The following is a 21,035-nucleotide window of genomic DNA, read 5'->3' on the forward strand; positions in this document are numbered from 1 at the left end:
AATACCTCATACACCCGCGAAGTCTAAGACAGGACACACAGCTTATACAACTCCTCCTCCTAGACATCGTGCCTGGCCTGGAGCTACGCCTCACTAGAGCAGCATTGGGTACAACCTTGCGCCGCCGCGTCCGTTGTTACTTGTATTCAGTGTCGATGTCGCCAAGGAAAACCTCGCTCACCAGTTTCACGTACGGGGACCGCTGCTGAGAGATATTTCGGAAGATAAGCACAGTTTGTCATCAGAGTCAGCGACATGGCTACAAGCGCGCAAAGCCCTACGTCGCAAGCGGCGAGCACCCCGAATGCCGACATGCACGATTTGCCTCCGCCTGCGCCGACAGTAAAGAAAGGGAAGGCCAAGAAGGACAAACAACTCAGTGCAGAAGAGAACGCCAAATTAGTCCAGGCACGCTTGTCTCAACTGGAGCAAGAAAAAGCCGGAGAAAAGACACAACAAGCTGAAGTCGACCGTGAAGTGAAGAAGGCCACTCGTGACCTGAATGAGTTGATCAACAGTGTCGAAGGCCCTCTCAGCCGTCTTGACCTGGTGCAAAAGAAATATGAAGAGCTATTGGGCGATATGAAGAAGCTGGAGCGTGACTATGCTAAGAATAAGAAACGTGCCGACCAGTTGCAAAAGGAGCAAGAGAAGTCCAAGTCCGAGCACAACAAGACAGCCACGATGAAAGACAAACTGGAGAAGTTGTGCCGTGAGCTGACCAAAGAGAACAAGAAGCTCAAGGATGAGAACAAGAGACTGGAGGAAAATGAAAGGCAGGCACGGGAGACAATCAACGAACGCCTGGATCAGATGCTGTACGATGTGCAAGAGGTGATGAACAGCAGGACTACGACGCATTCCGAGAACCTCCACCTTGAATTGGACGAATTGTATGTGCGGCCTTTGAGTCATCTCGAAGCGAGTACTAATATCTTTTCAGATTCAAGACACGATGCAAGGTCCTGGCCGATCAGGCCGAGCTTCGGGAAATGCATTTTAAGGCCATCCTCCGCCATAAAGACGCCGAGATTGCCCATCTTCAAGCAAAATACGAGGTGGAACGGCGTCGAGCCGAAGCCGAGGCCGCACGTTGTCGTACGCTCACTAACCAAGTGTCGACCTTTTCCCATACCGAAGCCGAGCTACGCAGTCAGCTCAACATCTACGTGGAGAAATTCAAACAGGTTAGTCCATTTCCGTTACACCTATCTACTATATGTTGGTCGATACAATGGCTGAGATTGTTGCTCACAATGCAGCAGGTGGAGGATACTCTCAACAATAGCAACGAGCTATTCCTTACTTTCCGCAAAGAGATGGAGGAGATGTCGAAGAAGACGAAGAGACTGGAAAAGGAAAACCTTACCCTGACGCGAAAGCACGACCAGACCAATCGAAACATTCTCGAAATGGCCGAAGAACGCACTAGGGACAAAGAGGATCTGGAACGACTTCGAAAGCAAGAACAACAAATGCGGAACATCATCAAGACCATGCAAGAGCAAGGTCGTGGGGCCCCGATCCAGCAAGAGCTTGTCGACGAAGAAGGGACAGAGAGTGAGTACGACGAAGAGTATGAGGACGAAGATGAGGAAGACGAGGAGAGTTATGAAGGAGAAGAGGAGCTGGCGGCACAAATCGCAAATGCGAAGCCTGTATTCGGACCAGAGCCGCCTCCAGAAATGGTCAAGGCCAACGGTCAACGGGCTGCTGCTGTCGTTAATGGCGTCAAGCATTGATTGGCTCCGTCTTGAGGCTGTTCTTTCGAAGCCTGGCATTGTTATTGCTGCACGCAAGTTGTACGAGTATAGCCCGGACGTGAAACCCATGGATTGGTTACAAGTCGACCGATATGCACTTTTGGGAGACTGGCAATTGTGCCGTGCTCTCTGCCTTTTGTACTTGTACCTTATACAAGCAAGGCTAGGTCACATTGGCAATCGAAACCATGCGCCATAATGTATGATGATGCAGTCTTCCATTCAGTCACATTTCTTTTGGTCCTACGGTATTCAGAGTTTACTCCGAGAACCGTGGCCGTCTATGTAAGAGTTACCCAGTTTTATCATCTCGACAGCCTCACGAACCATATCCTCGACGATATCTTTAGCCGGCTTGATATCTCTAATGATGGCGGCGACCTGACCCATGAGGAAAGGCATGTCGACCTCTTCCTCTTGTTCCAAATCATACATCATAGGCACGATTCCCTTCTCAGTCAACTCTCTAATCCGCTCCGGCTGACTCTCCCACTTCTTGACATAGTCGTTCATTTTGGCTCGAAGCGGCCTGCCCGACACCACGAGCGTGCGTATGGTATCAGTAAAATCGGCCGACACAACGGCCTCCTTGTGCAATCTGCTGGCGCCGCTTTCTTCGGCCGCGACGAACCGGGTGCCCACCCAGACACCGACGGCGCCTTGCATCAAACTGCTCGCGAGACCGCGGCCGTCGTAGATCCCGCCCGCAGCCACGACCAGCGCCGGCTCTCCGGTCAGGGGACTCTTGTATTTCCTCGCGACATCGACGACCGCCGGAATCAAAATGCTGTTCGCAATGTCGCCCGTGTGCCCGCCGCCTTCTGTCCCTTGGGCACACACGATATCCACTCCTGCTTTCAGGGCCTTTTCTGCATGTTTCGGCGCGCCTACCATGTTCATGACCAGGATGCCTGCCTCGTGCAGTCTTTTGATCGTCCGCGCCGGAGGCACGCCGACTGCACTGACGAAGATCTTGGCTTTGTTTCTGATCGTCACCTCGATCAATTCGTCGAGTTGGCCGTGTGTGTAGTCGTGGTTGGTCTTTCTGGCGTTCCCGCCGACCTGAGGTAAGGCCAGATCGACTCCAAAGGGGAGGGATTTGTCAACTAGATTGGCTTTGAGTTCGTCAATGATCTAGCTGGTGGTTAGTCCGACGTGGTTATGAAACGGTTGTAGTGGTTGTGGTTAGTATACCTACCTCTTGTAATTGTTTCGGTGTATATCCCAGGCCTCCAATGGTCCCTATCCCACCGGCATTCGACACCGCCGCGGCCAAGGGACCGCCTGAGGTGCGCGCCATCCCGGCAAGCATTATGGGATACTTGATTCCCAGGAGCCTGGTAAGCGGCGTGTTTAATGGAGGCGGCGATGACGACGACGACATCGTGACGGTAGGCAACGCAAAGAGTGGATGTAAAGAAAAGTGTTTTCAGTAATTCGATAAAGTCCTAGAGTGATCCAGGGCGTCCATGTGTTGTTCTTGTATGATTTGCTAGATATATATGAAATGCGCTTCCACCCCGGTCAACATTGAGAGTAAAAGTGTGGGGTCGGGATCTCTCGTTGATGAACCGAGGCTGGCCGCTGCTGGGTCCGAGGGTCCACGGACACCCCAGCTCAGGGTCTGGTAAGTGTCACAACGACAACGATCGCGTGCCTGACAGATCCAAGTCCTCGCTTAACCCTAATATGGGGATACTTGCGTGTCCACGCTCTCTTACCTGGCCGGCATGGGGCGCAAATGCTTCAGATATACAATGTTCAATGGAGAAGTATAAGCTTCATATAATTGGTGCTCTTGGTACTGTCTCTTTGCTCCATTCGGGGCTTGAGGCCCACAAGCAATCGACGTCAAGCCTGTGGAGCTGATGAGATGAGGTTGGCAAAATAATTGACATGGGATGAGTTATATTCTACAGTACGTTGTACAGTATCAGGCGCACCACAGCCACGGTGCGTTATGCCGTTCCATTCAAGTCATCAAGAACTCTTGTCCGATTCGGCTCGCTAATCTCGGTACGTGCGGGAAAGATGGTCCCGATCTGGTGGTACCACAACGTCCAGTCTACCGAAGTACAAATAAATGTGTTAAAATCGCCCTACATTCAGGATCAAAACGGATGAAAGGACAAACCCGCTGACAGGGTCTAGTAAGTCACCTCTGTGGTAAGAAGCCGAACCTCATTTATGTGAATGGCATTGGGTCCTTTTCGCCATTAGGGAAGATGAGGTTCTAGTAATACATAACCTCTATCCACACGACTTTATCTGAGAAGCAGACTACAGGCGTGCTGCTTGAGAGCATCCACGTTGACATAGTTGCCTTTCCAGCAATTTTCGACGATGGCTCCGCAAAAGAGGTCCTTCAGTGGAGGAAGCTGATCTGATGTTGGCCACTCCATGTACCGATCTTCGCCGAAAAAGTAGTATTTGTGCACCTTCCAACAAGCAATCGAATAAATGATCCAACCAAGATGGAGGATCTCGATCTTGACGGTCAGGTCGTTTTCGCAGATTGTGTCCATATTTGTTGACAAAGGTAAAAGGTAAGATTGGCCAAAGTCGGCAAATCTGAGTTGGCCGTTATCGACAAGGATATTGCGTAACGCTATTTCATCCACCAGCACCTTCCGTGAGTGGATATAAGATAAACCATCAATAAGGGAAAGAATCCAATGAATCTTGAAGGGTTCTGTGGGCTCCGGATTGCTGTTGATATATGTCTCGAGATCCCCCTGCTTGGCGAAAACCATCTCGATACCAAAGTTTGTTGTCTGGAAGCAGTGAATGATGCCTTCATGACGTCCCAGCCTCTGGTAGATCTCAATCTCTGTGACAAGTGCTTCACGGTTGCTTTCATTGACGTGTTCCATAAAGAAATCCTCCGAGTTTTCCACGGGATATGTTTTGGCTACCTTCACCACCCGATCATCATCGATGCCGAGGATATATCCGGTCATGCCCAACCCAACTGCTCCAAGATCAGTGTAAGGGTCCTTGTCCAGCAGTAAATGTGGCAATGTCTTTGATGTCTCCTGCACTGAGTCCATGGCCATCAGAGATTTGTTGACAGAGCAGCCTAGGTGTGTACAGTTTGATCAGCTGCTAATCTAGGATGGGTTTGTAGGAGCTGCAAGTATAACTGCATAGACAGGTGGTCAGAATTTCGGTGTATTGGTGGACCAAAGCATCATATGAGTTTCTATCGCTCTGCCTGCACGTTAGACACTAGAATTGTGAGCTGACTGCGCTGAGCTGAGATCGGGGTCTGCCCGTCCGAAATCGTAGGATGATAGGGTTAGGCAGAAGGCTTGGGGAGGGAGCGGAGGGACTCGTTAATCAACTTCAGCAGACACAGCCTCTTAAAGAAGGGTCTAGCCTTGAGCGGCCATGCTCAGGGGGCAAAAGGCTACATTTCTGGATCAGTAAGCTCATTGCGCTGCCCCTTAGGCAAGGGGTCATTGTGGCACATACTATGTACAACAAGGGAGCAGGGTTGATCAGAACGAACTGCCCTGACTTTATACAATGTACAGCGGAACACTATAATGCCGCCGCTTTGTGATCGCCCAGACAGAGGCCGCTGGGGCGAGACAGCGTCAAGTTGGGCTCGAAGAGGAATAATGAGGCACGCGCCAACTGGATTCGACTTTCGCGGGCGCGGCGTGTCATCCCAAAAGACGCGTCTAACCACTATCGAATATTGTGATTAGCAGCACACAGCATCCGGGTATCTACCAGGTAGACAGCCCACGCCTCTCATTGTCTAACAGTCTGCTGGAAGCTCTCTGCAACTCCATGCATCTTGTCGCGTGGCAGAATTTCCAGTAAGACAGTGTACCACTGTGTTGGCAACAGCGTCCAAATGGCACCGATACAGGGCCTCCTCCGTCCATACAACAAGGACGAGCAGTTCACCTTGCAGCACCGGGCTTCGAGTGATTACAATCCACTTTACTCCTACCGACTTTCCCGAGGCGACAGCAAACACTATGTTCAGCAATATGGTGACATGTACTTCCTTCGACTTGCCAAACTGAAGCCTGTGGTGGAGAGGATCGCAGGAGAAGACTGGGAAGATTTTGAGATTGCAGGCGAGAAGGCCCAGAGGGTAGAAAGAGTGCTTGATGTCCGACAAGGTCAGCTGTGCTGGGTCGTGGGGACAATATACATGGACATGCCGTTGAAACCCAACATCTTGGAAGACATAGCCAAAGAGCATTGGATCGCGGGGCCTCCTCCACGACACTCGTATTTTTCTGCCGACATTGAAACCCAGGTCATGTTGGAGGATGAATCGGGTCGGCTCCGCTTGACAGGTCCAATGTTGGAGAATAATCTGCTGGTCACCGGCGTTATCGTTGCAGTGCTCGGGACCGAAAATGCGAACGGCGATTTCGAAGTTCTTGACCTACACATTCCTGAACTACCCCCTCAACCAAAGAGATGGCAAGGATATGAGAAAGAAGAAGGAAAGATGGACGTCGAACAGCCGAGAAAGAAAATTGCTCTGGTCAGTGGTCTGAACATATCTGGAACAGAGGCGGACACACTCAGGCTCTCGCTTCTGAGCGAATATCTTCTAGGCGAGGCATTGGACGAGGAAGACCGGACCGAAGCCAGCACGATTTCCCGCTTAATCATTGCTGGAAATTCGGTCGCCTCAGACCTGCTTCCTAATCATCAGACGGCTGTCGAAGATGGCAAGAAGCCCGGGAACCGGAAGTACGGTTATGATGCATCAGCCTACAATCCCTCGCCTACCGAACACCTTGATCAGTTCCTGGCGGAGCTGCTCCCCAGCATCCCGGTCACCATAATGGCGGGCGAACAAGACCCTGCCAATGCTAGTCTCCCCCAACAACCTATCCATCCTGCCATGTTCCCACACTCGAGAGCTTACACAACTGCAAACGTCCTCCATCCCGAAGAAGAGGAGGAGCCTGCGTGGCTGGACAGTGTCACGAATCCATGGGACGGAGGTATCGACGGCTGGCGGTTCATGGGCAACAGCGGGCAACCTGTGGATGACATCCTCAGGTACGTTGACCTCGGTGGACCAGACGGCACCGGTTCGGACGGCAGGATGGAAGTCATGATGAACATGCTCCGATGGCGTTGCGCCGCACCCACCGCTCCAGACACTTTGTGGTGCTTCCCGTTCCAAGACCGAGACCAATTTGTTATCGAAGAATGTCCGCATGTCTTCTTCGTAGGGAATCAACCCCGGTTCGAAACTCACGTGATTGAGGGGTCCCAAGGTCAACACGTCCGACTCATTACTATTCCACGATTTCACGAAACTGGAGAGCTCATCCTGCTGAGTTCGGAAACGCTGGAAGTCCAGGTGCTCAAGTTTGATGTCCATGATCCAGCCCAACCAAGTGGATCGTGATAGACCATGCAGTGGGCAGGGGCTGGCAAGGCTGAGCTCTCGGGAAACTTTCCTTGTCGTACCACCTTTCATTCAACTCTCAAAAAGTTGTCATACTTTGGCAGCGAAGACAACAGAATATGGATCGAATGAAATATGCGGATAAATGAGTTCACCGGTAAGATGAATTGGATATAAATTGCTTGAATCGGCCGGCCACCTAACTTTTGATCAGCCGTCTCCACCAAGCGGGTGACACTCGTACCATATTCGGCACACCATGTGCCAAAGTATCATGAATGGATGAAAGACCCAGTACGAATGAGATTCCCCGTCATGATACATTTGTGTGTCTTTGTTTCTTATGTTCATATTAGGATATCCAGGCAGCCACAGCCTCAGAACCATTGACCCTCGACGAAGAATATGGCATGCAGCGCAGCTGGCGCGAGGACGGCGACAAGTTGACCTTTATCATCTGTCGGCCAGTCCCTGAAAACAACAGTTCCGTGGGGACTACCCGTGACGGACAACAGCTTGACCTCACATCCATGATCGGTGATGTCAACCTCTTCATCTCACTCGTCGAGGATGACGCGGATGATGATCAGCATCAGTTGTTACTCGTCGGTGAACTTGAACTCATGATCGCAGAGAAGACAGAGCAAGGAAAGGGGCTTGGTAGAGCCGCATTGCTCGCATTTCTGAGGTATATCATGCTTCATGAGCGGTTGATCCTGACAGAGTTTCAAGCTGGCCAGCAGGCCATCAAGGATCACAGCGAGTCAACCTCGACATTGCAGAATCACGGTGCAACTAGTCCTACTCGCTTCGATCATTTCGCCGTCAAGATCGGCCAGACCAACCATCGCAGCATGGCATTGTTTGAAAGTTTGGGGTTCCGCAAAACTAGTGACACGCCGTCGTACTTTGGCGAGTACGAGTTGCGCCTGGGACGCGCCGAGGCGCAGCGGAATGTTGTTTCAGACCCAGATTCGAGAACCAGTGCGCTTCTAGATGGATATGCGGAAGTCAAGTACTTGTGTCCATAATAGGTCAATGCCATAGATGTACTTATGGCTAACCAGACGAAATGAAATGAAATACAACGAGATGAGACTACTTTAAGAACGGAATTTGTTTTGTGTTTCGACGTGACGGTTCAAGTTTTGCTTTGCTGTACGACTCCTAGTATTACTACTAGTACACCAGTAGGAAGGTAGCCACGATCAATGCACTGTAGGGTATGGTTATCCCACATCCCCTGCTCGACCATCTCCGTCCGTACCCCTGCCCACTCAGCTTGAAAACCAGCTCGTATTCAGTTGTCCCGGTTGGACCAAGACTAAACGCGGTGGTCATGATGCCCAGCCCAGCATTTCGTGTCACTCGTCTAGCATGGCAGGCCAGCTTAGCGACCCCCGTTCCGTGCGCCGAACATCAGATGCTTTTCAAAGAAAGACTAGATTTACGCCTTCTTGGGCTTCTTGGTCTTCTTGCTGATTTCCTGGAAGGGCATGGCTGCAGAAGAAAATAGAGGTTAGCATGATGCGTATTCTATACGTAAGAATAGGCTTCTCCGGCTAGAGAGCGGACCATAGGGCAAAACTTACTAGGAGGCAAGCTCTGCTTGATCTTGTCGGCCTTGTCCGAATCCTTGAGGATCAAAGTGTAGACGTATCTCTTGCACCGGATCTTCATCTTGATGTCCTTGGACTTTTCCGACTTCTTCAAGCGGGCACCTATTGCACAAATCCCAGGTTAGCATCCTGTACTTGGGGGTTCCAGTAAATGCAGGTAGGCCTCAATCCCATTCGCGAAACAAAAAGACAATGGCAAGAAGAACAGCTTTTTCTTCTTCTTTTGTCTCTCCCTCTCTTCCGCCCTCTTTCGGTATCTTTCCTTTTCTTCGGCTCGCTTCTTGAACTTCCTCTTCCCTAGCATGTTCCTTTCTCTTTCCTTTCCAAAATATCCGGATGAACGAGAGGTGCTGGCAAACTAAAGAAATGCTTGCGAGGGGCAGGTTCTGGGTAACGGGACGGGCTTATCGAACCTTTGGCATCCTTTCTGCGCGCAATCTCGAGGAATTGCTTAATGTCTGTGACCTGAGCAGGCATCTTGTCGGTAATGTGATCTGAGCGGATGGGTAAATCGAGGTAGGAAGGCGAGGCGTGGTTGTTTCGTTTTCCTAAGTCGTAGTTCAAGTTTCGTGGCTGCGAAATACGAATATCGCTCCTCCAGTTCATTGTGGGCGGAATCCTCGTTGGCCCCACTTTTTCCCATCGTGGTCACGTGCCAGGGCCCTTTGGCAGTATCAGGCTGCCTGATGAGGGAACTGGTCCTCCTGATCATGCTCAGAAGACAACTTGCTACACTACAAGACACAAAAACAAGAGGACCTTATTAGCTGTACACGATCATTGAAGTCTCATCTCCTCTATGCTCATAATCATTCAGGTGTCGTCGTTGCGAATGGGGCCTGCTGTAAACCTGATGCCACCGCTGACAGAATGCAAGTTTCGCTGGACCAAACAAAGTCTGACTATTTCTTCGTCAAGCCTTTCAACCATTTTGGAAGCTTCTTCCCACCCTCTCCACCCTGGTCGGTCGTTGACTCCTTCTTGCCAGCATTCACCTTGACTCCAGGATCATCCTTATCCTCGTCAACCGTCGGAATATCAGGGATGGTAAGATCCTGAGCCTTGGCTCTCAATTCGTCCTTCAGCACGGCTTTCGTATTGCGTGCCTCGGCACTAGCTCGCTGATCGTCCCATTCGAAGATGACCAGCACACGGCCTTTCAGTTGCAAATCCCGGATCAACTTCTTCGCCGGATCATCAGGGATGACTTCATTCCTGCCACGAATCCCCGAACTTCGAAGCGTGAAATGTTCCGCTCGCCACTTCTCGCCCAGGCACTCTCTGACAAAACTGTACAGATCTGCGGCCGTGTCTTCTGGTGCAAACTTGGCACTCACGGCACTTTGGTCAGGAAGCCGAATTTTGACCTCAACCTCTTTCACAGCTGCCCATTTCGCCGCCTCTTCGTTGGCCCGAGCCGCCAGCTCGGCTTCCGTAGGTAAACGCTGATTCCGTCCCTGTGTTTGTAGTAGTTTCTGGTGAATCTGTGCATGTTCCACGGTCGGCGTGTAATCAGCTTCGTTATGTGAGATACGGGCTGCTGATGGAGTGGTTGAGCTTGGGGGTCTGAACACCGAGACTTGACGACCTGTCGATGAATGAGATACAGTGTCGGGTTGAGGAGAGGAAGGCTGGTGGGATTCTTTTTGAGGACGGGAAGCTGACTGTGAGAGGCTGCCTTTTGTGTTGTCGTTAACCATTTTGTCGTCCGAGGCTGGCAAAGGGTTGGTTGAAGACGACGCGACTTCTTGTGCCTGTGGCTGTTCCTGAGTTTGGGTCGGGGTAAGCGTGGAAACAGCAGCCTCAGAGCCTTGGAGGGAATCGAAATAGCTCTGGATCTGAGCCATAGCCTCCTCGAGCGGAGTTTCAGTCGGTCTGAAGCTTAACCTCAACAATGCCGTCCCGCTATTTAAACCGAGCTGCGCCAATGACTTTTGCAAATCTGTGAAAGACGCCAACTCTCTGTTCATGACTTGTAACACCGGCTGTTCATAGTACAATCGTCCGGCTCCTGATGTGCCACTTTGAGTGGACGGGACCCCTCTGGCTGTGAAGTTTCGAGGGCTGCCATCACCACCTGCCACCCCGGCCTCGAACTTCCTGAGCACCAGCCATAGCGTAGTGGAACTGGGAAACTTGTCTGTAAGTCGAGCATTGGGTACACCTCTTGATTCCGATTCTGGCAGTTGGAGGGCTATCGACACGACACCTGCGGACTTGGACAGTTGCACGAGTTCGAGTTTGGCGCCTGAAGATAAGCCGGAGAGACGTATGGATCTAGAGAGATCGACTGGTTTGTTGTTGTGTCTGCAGAACGACGGTTAGTCGCGAACAGAGGATAACTGGAGAATGGCATAACAGCGGACACTCACTTCAAGCCATACTGCGCAGTGTTCAAGCCGAGTTTGCCGCAAGCTTCTTCGAGTACTTCACTAAGAGTCTTGTTTGGAGTTGTCTTGATGGTCGTTCTTCGCGCCGTTGAGTCGATCACAACAACGTGCGACGCCATCTTGCCCAGGTAGGCGGAGGCTGCCCGGTGGTGCTCTTAGGGACTGTCCACTTCTTCACTTATGAACGCGGGAGTGACCTGAGATGTGTGACTTTGAACAGAACGTTGTTGTGAATAACAAGAATTAACGCGGGTAGAAACGAGTAGAAGTACAGAAGGTCTGCAGTGGTTGTCTGCTAGATTGTTCAGATGCCTTTCCTCCGCCGCGGCGAAAGTGATGGTCGGTCGCAGGTAAATAGTGCTACTTAGGCGCAGCCTGACGGCGTCATGGCGGCCCCTCAGGCCTTGCTTAAGTAATCCTGGCTGTCACCCAAATGCAGCCTCGCCTCGCAGCAACTTGCGGCCCATGAACGCGTTTGCTGCATATGCCTGCTTCCAACGTACTCGCTCCAAGAGTACAGCACCTCTACATTGCGCCGACTTCAACAGTACCTACCCAACCCATGATCAATTGTCTCCCTCTCTTATAGACTCTTCCCTCGATGCTGCATTGAGTCCTCTGCTTGCTGTCGACACTCTCCTTGTGGTCTCGATCACACATACTGCGTTTCCAAAATGGTGAGTTACTCTTCGACCTCAGTCCAGATATTCCCATCCCATCCACGAGACCACCACAGCAGCCCTAATCTTGTTGTTTGATCAATACTGACATAGACGACAGAGCTCGCCGTTCGACATCAGTACGTCCGCATAAATCCTACCTACCCACCTTCTGAGTACCCTGCTCTGCTCTACCCTCCCCCATGCTGTCCTATCCTACCAGACCGAGTCTTCCCTCTCCTGCATTGCATCTCTGGAGATCCATTTCTAACCCTGAACTTCTTGAATTCTAAACAGATGGCGGCGCCTGCGTCGCAATGGTGGGCAAAGACTGCGTCGCCATAGCCTGCGACCTACGCCTAGGTCTGCAAGCGCTGACTGTATCCAACAACTTCCCCAAGATCTTCACCTACGGCCCGTCCGTATACCTTGGTTTGACCGGCCTCGCCACGGACGTCCAGACCGTCAGCGACACATTCCGATATAAAGTCAACATGTACCGACTGCGCGAGGAGCGCAACATCAGCCCACAAACACTAGCGAACCTCGTATCGAGCAGTTTGTACGAGCGCCGGTTTGGGCCATGGTTCGTCAGTCCCGTGCTCGCCGGCATCAATCATACGACTGGGAAACCTTTTATTTGCGGCTTCGACAGTATCGGCTGCATTGATTTCGCAAAGGACTTTATTGTCGCCGGCACAGCGAGCGATCAGTTGTTTGGAACTTGTGAAGGATTGTGGGAACCTGATCTGGTTAGAACAACACTCCTTGTCCAACATCTCTTCTTCCTCCAATGCTAACGCATGTTTGCTCCAGTCACCTGAAGATCTCTTCGAAACAATCTCTCAAGCTCTCCTCAACGCCGTCGATCGAGACGCTCTCTCCGGCTGGGGCGCCCATGTTTACATCATCGAGAAAGACAAGGTCACCAAACGGTTATTGAAGGGCCGGCAAGACTAGAAGACCAGAAACCGCAAATTGTTGTTTCAGCTATTCGGCATCAATGGAAAATGGAATGGCGTTTATTTCTTCTAGGGAGAAGTGGCAAAGGCAAAGGCAAAGAGGTCTACTAGTACTTGGTGCATGCAGTGGCCGGTCTTGTTTGAGAGGGAGACTAAAAGATAATGCCTGAACAATATCTTTGGCCGACATTTGTTCCCCGTGATCATCGAGCTACCGGCCTCGAAAGGAGCAGTAACCGTTGACAATCCCTACTCAGAACGATTGAGCATGCACTGCCCTAGTATCATGGTGTATGGACGTGCTCCCCAATTGGCTAGGTACCATGGCTTGAAGGCTGATCACTGTTCAATCTATCTCCTTGCAAGCGTCTCTGGCGCTCGAAAAAATCAAAAAGGATCGGTGACGCACCGGCAGTCGTCTTGCACATTGTTTAGGACCAAGCACTGATTGAGAAACCTAGCGTCTCTTGTCTGAAATTCATCTTTGGGAAGAAGAGACGTCAATAACAGAACACGGGCTCATACCTTGCTTGATACCTGTTGTATCTTCTCTTCTGGTCCTATATTTACAACACCGAATTTTTGCCCGGCTGTAGGTTGTCGCTACTAGGTATATTGTACTCTCTCCAGCTCAATTACAAGTACGACTTGACTTTTACGGCCAACACGCCATCCAGGGCATCATCCCAACTATCCTTGATGCGACCACAAATCGTCTCCATCGTAACCTCGTCGCAGAGCTTGTCTAGCACATCTGCCAATCCGGCCAATTCACTGTCCTCGTCTCTAGCCAGTCCCAGATCGACCAACTTGCCCAGCACTCCAGGCGCATTCACCTGGTCCTTCAGATCCCTAGCCTCTTGACGGATCGTATCCTCCATGTCGACGACCAGTTGTTGAAGCTTGACCAAAGTATCCCGAGCGACGGCAACAGATGTCTTCGATTTGGATTTGGACTTCTTGTTCGCCGCTGCCGCCAGGACAGCCAATGCCATGGCTATGATCTGCAAGGTCTCGAGCTCCGTGAGACTGGTGTGCAAGGTTTCCCATGTTGGAATTTCGATACCCGTGCCCGCCAGCGTTGAACCAGAACCAGATGATGGTCGATCCCGATTGTTGCGCCTTTTAAAGATTCTGGCATTCAGCCAGGACTCCAGTTTCTCCAAAAGCTCGGTGAGTTGTTCATGTTCTGCGCCTTCTTTCGCCAGCACGACTATCCGAGCCAGGATTTGATGGCATTCAAAACTCGCCTTTTCCGCCGTTGTTAACTCTGTTTCTAGCCCGTCCTTGGTGAGTCTTTCCACGTTGGTCTGAGACACACTAAGGTTCTCAAACGCCTTTGACGCCAAAGCTGTCTGCGACAGAAGCTCTGCCTTGAGATAAGTCGCAAGATTGTCACCGAGAGCCATGACAGCAATCCATTTCTCATGTGGCAGGGGGCCACATCGAAACCTCTCAAGAAGTTGCGCATCGTCCGGACGGTAAGAAGGCAAGAAGGCAAAGTCTCTTTTGTCCACGAGACTTAATGGGCCCGACGACGTCGGCAAAACCGTCTCCTCTGACATTTGCAAAAACCGCCTCAACCTGCGCTCTTCAATAGCATAGATCAGTCGATTGACGCTTCTCTCGATATCGGCCCGCATTTCCACGCTGTTATGAATGTTGGAGTAGCTGTTGAACCTGAGGCCTTCTCGAATTCCACGTACGAGAGCACTGTCCGCATTTTCTAGGATGATAAGACCGGTACCAAGTTCCCCAAGGGGTTCAAAGTGATTTTCTTCCAGTCCACTGCCCTCGGGATGGAGCGAGGATATCCTTGTCAAAATTAAATGTCCCACTGTCTCCCATTGCAGGTTCTTGACGCTAAGCCTGGTGAACGTGTCCATGGCCAAAGATAGCAGACCAAGATATGCCTGGAGTTGCACAAGCAAGATGTTGAAAAGGTAAAAGTCCTCGAATCTGGCACGCGCAATCTGAAGTAAAACCACGGCGAAGAATGTATATCGTGTCTCTCCGGTAGCGGCAGCCAGCTTCGACAGCGCCAATATAGCCAGAACGACGGCTTCGGGGCAGCCGGATCCGGTGGTGTCGGAGAGCGAGCTTTGATAGAGCTGCAACGCACGCGACGCAAAATCCACAAGATCTTTTCGTGAAACGTCGGTAGAGAAAGAACTGTAGACAAGTTTCAGTCTGAACACTTGTGCCAGGTTTCCTTGTTCGGGGCATGAGGCGGTGAAATCATTGAAGCGGGTTTGGTCGAGGTGTCGCAGAGATTCCTTCAGGTCGTCGAAACAAAACGCCTGTTGACAGAACGCTTGCGCGTATTCTTTGCAGGTCTGCAACAGAGCGTCGAGGTCATTTTCACCACCGCGGCTTCGCAAATACTGCATCTTTGCCATGTACGCGGCTCGCACTGGTGGTCGGACATTGCACGCCGACTCGAGCAACTCCTGGGATTCTTTATCAAGTCTGGTATGAAGGTCAGCGCAAGTCACTTGCTAGTCAGATAATGGTCGGATAGAATACCCATCTGGAGAGAGCCTTGACTGTGCCTCCAGCCAAAGGTGCCAGATTCGATTGTCCGATTGGTACTCTGGCTGAGAAAGAAGGCCGTGAGACCAGGAACGAGCTTGGTCCCATTGCTCGGACAATTTCATAGATTCGAGTAGCAAAGACAATACGAGCTGAGGGTCTTTCTTGCCTGCGGTGGACTCCATGCCTACGGAGTCCCCCTGCAACAACTTGACCGCCTCTGCCGAGTGTCCTGTTGAATTCAAGACTTGGACCAGGAGAGCCACTTCTTCCGGTGTGGAAATGGATTTCCCAGGTCCTTGTCCTTCTTTCTAGACGCACGATGATTAGAAATTGGCATTTTATCCTTGTGGGTGTAAGAATCAAACATACTTGTTGGTCAGTGGCAGTGGGAACCGTCTCGGCTGCTTTTGAAATCATTCGGTATGCAAGGGTGCCGAAGAGCATTCTGTCTTTTTCGGGGAGGTCATGCTGCATATGTATGAGGAAGCACATGAGGATGTTCCAAAACTCGTAGTTTCGGTCTCTTGGGAAAGACTTTCGCAAACCCATGGTGGCCTGTCGGATGGGGCCCCATGTCAGTTCCCGTCTCTTGCATTGGAGTGGTAGACCTTGAGTTATGTTCACACCTTCTGAGCGCTGAGCCAGTTGTTGTCTAGGATGGCCTGGTTGAGCCATCTCATATATAGGTCTTTGTCATTCTGCTTGGCCGTGACGGCTCTTTCCCACAGCTTGGGGCCTTCTTCTTCCAATGACAGGCATTTCAGCGCTTCTTGTAGCTGGTATATGGTTTCTGGGTCGGTCACGGGAGGGTTTCGCTTGCACAACTCGAGAACTTCGGCTTGGCCTCGCTCATGCTGGTTCTTGTCGAGTTGGTTGACCAGGACAAAAGCTTTCAGGGCCTACGGGAGTAAGAACACGGGTAGCCTTCAAGGCCGACGAACTGCGCTCACCAGAAATCTGTCCGACTTCTCCCCCTTTTTTGACCATTTGTCGCATAGTTGCAGAGCTTGTTTCCAGTTTTCAGTCGCAACCGCATCCTGGATCGGGCGTATACGGCGCTCACTGACTGTCGGATCGGACATCGTCGAGGGTGTGCCTCGATCGAATGTTGAAAGTGCGCCAACGGCCTATGAGGGGAATTGGAGTCGACGATCTGCCATGACATTGCACACGGTTTGATTGCTCGACACTACTTAATAGTCGCAGCGCATTAACTGCTAGACTCGGATACGGTGCCATTCGTCCCGACAGCATACTTAGGTCCCTTTCTTTGTTTGAGTGGACGTCTTTTGCTATGTTCTGTGACAGCTTGCATAGGTATTATTTCTACACTGCATTGCGCAGGCGGCACCGGGTCGCTGTTGACAGAGTGCGACTCCTCCGGCAAGGGTATCAGGTATCAAATCTTTCTGAGCCAACACCGCGCCATGCTTTCTAGAGTGGAATTTTTTTGTCCTCCGTTTTGTGCCATAATAGCCCTTTGGACTGGCCGCAAGACGTCAAGGGCTGCGATCGATTGCGTGGGTCAACCGAACCATGATTTCCGTTCCGCTTTACGTCTGGCCATCTGTAAACGTGTAAGCAAGGTCGAGCGCGCGATGAGTGAATGTCAAGTGTACCCATTCTTTTTTGCAATCTCGGTAGGCTCTGTTCGCAACCTGCTTGTCAGCCACTTGCTCGAGGTTCGAGGCAGGGAACGCGGGTGACCACCACATCCGGCCCCTGGAAATGGATCTGATGGCGCGCCTCGAGTCAGACGCACTGGAAATAATCCTGGCACATTTCCCGATCACCGTTGTTCCTGTGCATGCATTTTATACTTCTGTTCGCAAAATCTTGACAAGGATCGTAGTATTCCGAGCTGCGCTTTCTGCGAGTTACCCGACATCAGTACATGTTTGGACGTATAGTAGGAGAAGGATAGCAGTACTTTTCAAAGGTCTCCTTCGACTTCTCCCAGGTGTCATCCTTTCCAGCAGGACCAGCCTGCTGGTCTGCCTGCGCCGAAGTTGACATGTCGTTGTATTTAGACGTATTGCATGTCTTTCTGGCGTGGACGCAGTTGCAGATTCACCTGCAGGGCCGCGGCCGAACACTCATGCGGCTAACCTTCTTTGCACGTTCCGGGAATAGCGCCCGTTGCAGGCGGCTCAATCTTATCTAATCGATAACGATTCCCGACTTCCCACTCCTGATGCTGCCAGTGCCCCTCCACACTCTATGAAACACTACAGAACTACTAGCAGCAACAGATATGTCGGCCCGATACCTCGACCTGGTGAAGACAGCTGCTCCTTTGCCACCATGCAAACCGTGCTGCACCCTTTTTGGCTGGGAACAGCAAGACTAGAAGCTCGCTCTACCGAGTCTTTGTAGGATTGATTGCGCCGACTCGTAATGGTGGCTCCAGAGCCTTGTCCGGGACTGCGCTTGTCCAGACCGCCTCCCCAGTTCTTCCACATATGACACGATCAGATGGCGAGCGACAAGGTTCGTCCTGCCGGTGCGGGCTACCCACTTTCAGATATACCTCTTCTCCCCTCAATTGGGGCCCAACCTAAACATCACCAGCACTGACGTGGCAACTCCCGCCGCTCGCCGCTGAATAGCTCGAGAATCTGCATGGGGAATGATAACAGTCTCAAGTCGGCCCAGATTGCTCAACGAAAGTGGACAGCTGTCAGAGTAAAGTCTTCCATAGATAGCTCCTGGAAACAATCACGGCCATAATCACAGTGTCATTAACCAACCATGTCTCTGCGCAAGGTTTCTGGACTTTCCGGCACGATACCTGTTTCGGTCAATAGATCCATACACAACTGCTGCTCAGCGGGGTTGTCCACATGTTCCAGAAGCGAGACTTCTCGATGGCTGCATGTTGCATAATGTCCCTTGATGCTTGAATGCATGCACCGACAAATATGTGCTGCCAAAGTAGTCGGCGGTTGCAATACCCGATTCTGACATATAACCGTATTGTCCTATATTTCGCCCTCTTGCAATATGAAGCGTGTGACCAGGTCCTGACTTGATTGATCGACCGTCCTTTTCCATAGCAGTCGTTGCAGGCTGCTGCATTCATGTTAGTAACAGCCTGTGGGCAATAATTGTGCACATGTGAAACCGCTGCAAATGTTCCAGTAAAGTGCATTGAGTCGGAAGCGGCACTGGCACTGATTTAGTCCAAACAGAGGAACAATTTCCATGCATGACAAAAGAAAAGGCCCAGAGCTTGTTCAGATAGACTCCACAACCGTCCGCCATCCCCAGGTCAAAGGGCGCTTGTCAAGATAATGGACCCACCATTGTGCCCCGACCAGAATTCCCAGGAGGCGATCGTGATAAAGCAGCTGATAAGGCATCATGGTCCGAGCGAATGCCACGCTTGGATGCAGCTTGTGCTGGCACACTGCTGCCAGCATCCCTCATCATCAATATCTGGTGGAGATGTGTGGTAGATGCATGAGTGGTTGTGAATCCATGGTTTCCAGATCACAAGCTGCAGGCTGTTCTGACCTTGGACATTGAACGTCAGCTAGGACTCCGTGACCTTACCGTGCATGGTTGACGATCCCAAGTCAGTAAAGGGGCCATGATATAAGTTCTCGATATAGCTTGTCGACCTCTTCACTTTCCTTTCACCTCGATGAGTATCACCTAGCCAAAAGCATAGGTAGCACATGTTCGTTCTTGCCATTCACTGCCAACTGCCAGTGACACTGTAATCACTCTTACCTTGCAGCTACCTTGTCTTCAGTGACAGCGACTGCCTCCCAACTCGGATCACTATATTTAGGTGTCCAACCTTTCACCATGGCTTCCGCAGACGTTCTCCTTCCCCCACCATCAGATTTTGGTGGTGCTGTCAGCAGAAAGCGAACCAATTCAGCAGCATCAAGATCTTCCTTCAGCATGGCTCCCGCCGTCCCAAGACAGGTTGTTTTTGACCCAGCAAAGCATCTCAACTTCAAGCATCCTGAACGGGTCTGGACCATGGAAGAGATCGGTATGGCCAAAAAGGGTGTTTCTCCAATTGCTGTGTCAGAGCCATTCCCTCTCTTCACTGAAGAAGCAGTCCAGCAGATGAGAGCGGAAGTTTTGAGCAAACCGGTCCTTGAGAACTGCAAGTACTCCAGTAACTTGGCCCAGTCTCAGTTGAGAGGTTTCGCCCCCGAGTAAGTTCCAAATGCTTGGGCATGGAAACAGTAGACTGACAAAGCAAAGATACGCTCCTTTTGTGTACGACGTCTGGCACAGCCCAGAGATACTCTCCATCGTGTCCAAGATTGCAGGAGTCGAGCTTGTCCCGGCGCTTGATTTTGAGATTGCGCATATCAACCTCTCCACCGTTTCTGAGGAGCAGAAAGAGGCTGTCAAGCAGGCTTTGCAAGAAAAGGTGCAGCGTGAGGCGGATGAAGGTGTCTCCGGATGTCCTTACGAGGATGACGCGCCCATTGTCGATTGGCACACTGACAGCTACCCGTTCGTTTGTGTCACCATGCTTAGCGACTGTACCAACATGATCGGCGGTGAGACGGCTTTGCGCAAGGGTGATGGTGAGATCATGAAAGTCCGAGGACCAGGCATGGTAAGTACATCCGTCAGCAAGTTCACTGCAAGGCGACTTACATTTTCAACAGGGTCACGCCGTGATCCTTCAGGGACGCTACATTGAACATCAAGCGCTCCGAGCTCTCGGTACATCGGAACGCATCACCATGGTGACCTCGTTCAGACCCAAGTCTCCATTTACCAAGGACGACACTGTTCTCACTACTGTCCGCGCCATCTCTGACCTTTCCGAGCTTTACTCTCAGTATGCTGAATATCGCCTGGAGATGTTGGAGGAACGCGTCCGAGCGCATCTCAAACAAGTTCGAGAGCAGAAAAAAGCCCGTCGAGGATTCAATACTGCGGCGACGAAGATGTTCATTGCTGAGCAGAAGGCATTTCTCGATTCGATGCTCGCTCAAATGGTCGACGAAGACAAGGTGACCATCGGCTTCACCGACGGCGAGGCGCACCTCATCAGTGACGAGTTGAAGGCACAGTCGCGCAAAAAGATACGTTTTCAACCAGACAGTGCTATTGACGTAGCATAGGCGACGCGAAGAGCCTGCTGAGACCGCCCCCGTTGGACAGCGAACCGTGGACATTGAATCGAGACTTCAGAGCAAAATGGAGTTGCTTGGGTATTTTTGATTCCTGATCGAGATATCGACATAGCTGCATCTGGCAGAGGTTTGCTGCTGAGGGTTCGCATTGACGACCTCTGAAGTTGTACGTGAATATTAAGCAAACATTAGCGCAAAGAACATGGGATGAATGAGAGAATTCTTTTCTTTGACAAAGCAATCTATTGACTGATTTCGTATCTGGTCTGTCATTGATATCTGATCACACAAGGATGAAAGTGTGGCAGTAACATCCTGGGTTTCTGCCACCCGCGATAACGCCGAAGACAGGTAAAGAGGTAGCTTGGCCGCAACCAGACCCCTCCGGTTGGGTCTCAATCGGTCTGCCGTCGCGAGGCGAAGGCGGATGTAGGTAGACGTGCTTCAGCCGGAGCTGGAGCATTGCATTTTCGAGGTCGAAATGCTCGTGGGCGAAGCATGAGAGGAAGCATAATGGCAAGGAGAAAGAAAAAGTAAAAGGTAGGATGATGGATGGACGAGGTGACGAGGGGATGGGATCCTTTTAGCTAAACTGTGG

The 21,035-nt window shown here is 51.2% G+C and overlaps 10 protein-coding genes across 10 annotated transcripts; 5 read left to right on the plus strand and 5 right to left on the minus strand.

Annotated features, from left to right (window-relative positions):
• Positions 1–255: 255 nt before the first annotated feature.
• On the plus strand, positions 256–1,742 carry HMPREF1120_00099 (uncharacterized protein; the record flags this gene model as incomplete). Its single annotated transcript, XM_009154089.1, has 3 exons — positions 256–893; positions 944–1,187; positions 1,266–1,742. 3 exons carry the CDS (start codon positions 256–258, stop codon positions 1,740–1,742), a joined length of 1,359 nt encoding a protein of 452 aa, XP_009152337.1.
• Positions 1,743–1,936: 194 nt separating this feature from the next.
• HMPREF1120_00100 (oxidoreductase, 2-nitropropane dioxygenase) lies at positions 1,937–3,510 on the minus strand. Its single transcript, XM_009154090.1, has 2 exons — positions 2,962–3,510; positions 1,937–2,897 (listed from the first exon to the last, which is right to left on the minus strand). Exons 1-2 carry the CDS (start codon positions 3,145–3,147, stop codon positions 2,016–2,018), a joined length of 1,068 nt encoding a protein of 355 aa, XP_009152338.1. The 5' UTR covers positions 3,148–3,510; the 3' UTR covers positions 1,937–2,015.
• A 396-nt stretch (positions 3,511–3,906) lies between these two features.
• On the minus strand, positions 3,907–5,302 carry HMPREF1120_00101 (uncharacterized protein). Its single transcript, XM_009154091.1, has one exon. It carries the CDS (start codon positions 4,817–4,819, stop codon positions 4,028–4,030), a length of 792 nt encoding a protein of 263 aa, XP_009152339.1. The 5' UTR covers positions 4,820–5,302; the 3' UTR covers positions 3,907–4,027.
• A 326-nt stretch (positions 5,303–5,628) lies between these two features.
• HMPREF1120_00102 (DNA polymerase delta subunit 2) lies at positions 5,629–7,158 on the plus strand (the record flags this gene model as incomplete). The annotated part of the gene is made up of 1 exon (XM_009154092.1): positions 5,629–7,158. The coding sequence occupies one exon, from the start codon at positions 5,629–5,631 to the stop codon at positions 7,156–7,158; it is 1,530 nt and encodes a 509-aa protein (XP_009152340.1).
• Positions 7,159–7,293: 135 nt separating this feature from the next.
• On the plus strand, positions 7,294–8,189 carry HMPREF1120_00103 (DNA polymerase delta subunit 2; the record flags this gene model as incomplete). The annotated part of the gene is made up of 3 exons (XM_009154093.1): positions 7,294–7,315; positions 7,373–7,452; positions 7,515–8,189. The coding sequence occupies 3 exons, from the start codon at positions 7,294–7,296 to the stop codon at positions 8,187–8,189; spliced, it is 777 nt and encodes a 258-aa protein (XP_009152341.1).
• A 1-nt stretch (position 8,190) lies between these two features.
• Positions 8,191–9,481, minus strand: HMPREF1120_00104 (50S ribosomal protein L38e). The gene is made up of 3 exons (XM_009154094.1): positions 9,191–9,481; positions 8,751–8,879; positions 8,191–8,658 (listed from the first exon to the last, which is right to left on the minus strand). Exons 1-3 carry the CDS (start codon positions 9,381–9,383, stop codon positions 8,606–8,608), a joined length of 375 nt encoding a protein of 124 aa, XP_009152342.1. The 5' UTR covers positions 9,384–9,481; the 3' UTR covers positions 8,191–8,605.
• A 56-nt stretch (positions 9,482–9,537) lies between these two features.
• HMPREF1120_00105 (uncharacterized protein) lies at positions 9,538–11,514 on the minus strand. The gene is made up of 2 exons (XM_009154095.1): positions 11,150–11,514; positions 9,538–11,084 (listed from the first exon to the last, which is right to left on the minus strand). The coding sequence occupies exons 1-2, from the start codon at positions 11,284–11,286 to the stop codon at positions 9,680–9,682; spliced, it is 1,542 nt and encodes a 513-aa protein (XP_009152343.1). The 5' UTR covers positions 11,287–11,514; the 3' UTR covers positions 9,538–9,679.
• A 629-nt stretch (positions 11,515–12,143) lies between these two features.
• On the plus strand, positions 12,144–12,786 carry HMPREF1120_00106 (proteasome component PUP3; the record flags this gene model as incomplete). The annotated part of the gene is made up of 2 exons (XM_009154096.1): positions 12,144–12,578; positions 12,643–12,786. The coding sequence occupies 2 exons, from the start codon at positions 12,144–12,146 to the stop codon at positions 12,784–12,786; spliced, it is 579 nt and encodes a 192-aa protein (XP_009152344.1).
• Positions 12,787–13,251: 465 nt separating this feature from the next.
• On the minus strand, positions 13,252–21,018 carry HMPREF1120_00107 (uncharacterized protein). Its single transcript, XM_009154097.1, has 8 exons — positions 17,254–21,018; positions 17,086–17,193; positions 16,943–16,970; positions 16,274–16,890; positions 15,950–16,222; positions 15,693–15,878; positions 15,315–15,631; positions 13,252–15,257 (listed from the first exon to the last, which is right to left on the minus strand). Exons 4-8 carry the CDS (start codon positions 16,403–16,405, stop codon positions 13,424–13,426), a joined length of 2,742 nt encoding a protein of 913 aa, XP_009152345.1. The 5' UTR covers positions 16,406–16,890; positions 16,943–16,970; positions 17,086–17,193; positions 17,254–21,018; the 3' UTR covers positions 13,252–13,423.
• Positions 19,137–20,425, plus strand: HMPREF1120_00108 (uncharacterized protein; the record flags this gene model as incomplete). The annotated part of the gene is made up of 3 exons (XM_009154098.1): positions 19,137–19,498; positions 19,548–19,911; positions 19,964–20,425. 3 exons carry the CDS (start codon positions 19,137–19,139, stop codon positions 20,423–20,425), a joined length of 1,188 nt encoding a protein of 395 aa, XP_009152346.1.
• Positions 21,019–21,035: the final 17 nt, after the last annotated feature.

This window comes from Exophiala dermatitidis (assembly GCF_000230625.1).
Source record: "Exophiala dermatitidis NIH/UT8656 unplaced genomic scaffold supercont1.1, whole genome shotgun sequence".
Taxonomy (NCBI): Eukaryota; Fungi; Ascomycota; class Eurotiomycetes; order Chaetothyriales; family Herpotrichiellaceae; genus Exophiala; species Exophiala dermatitidis.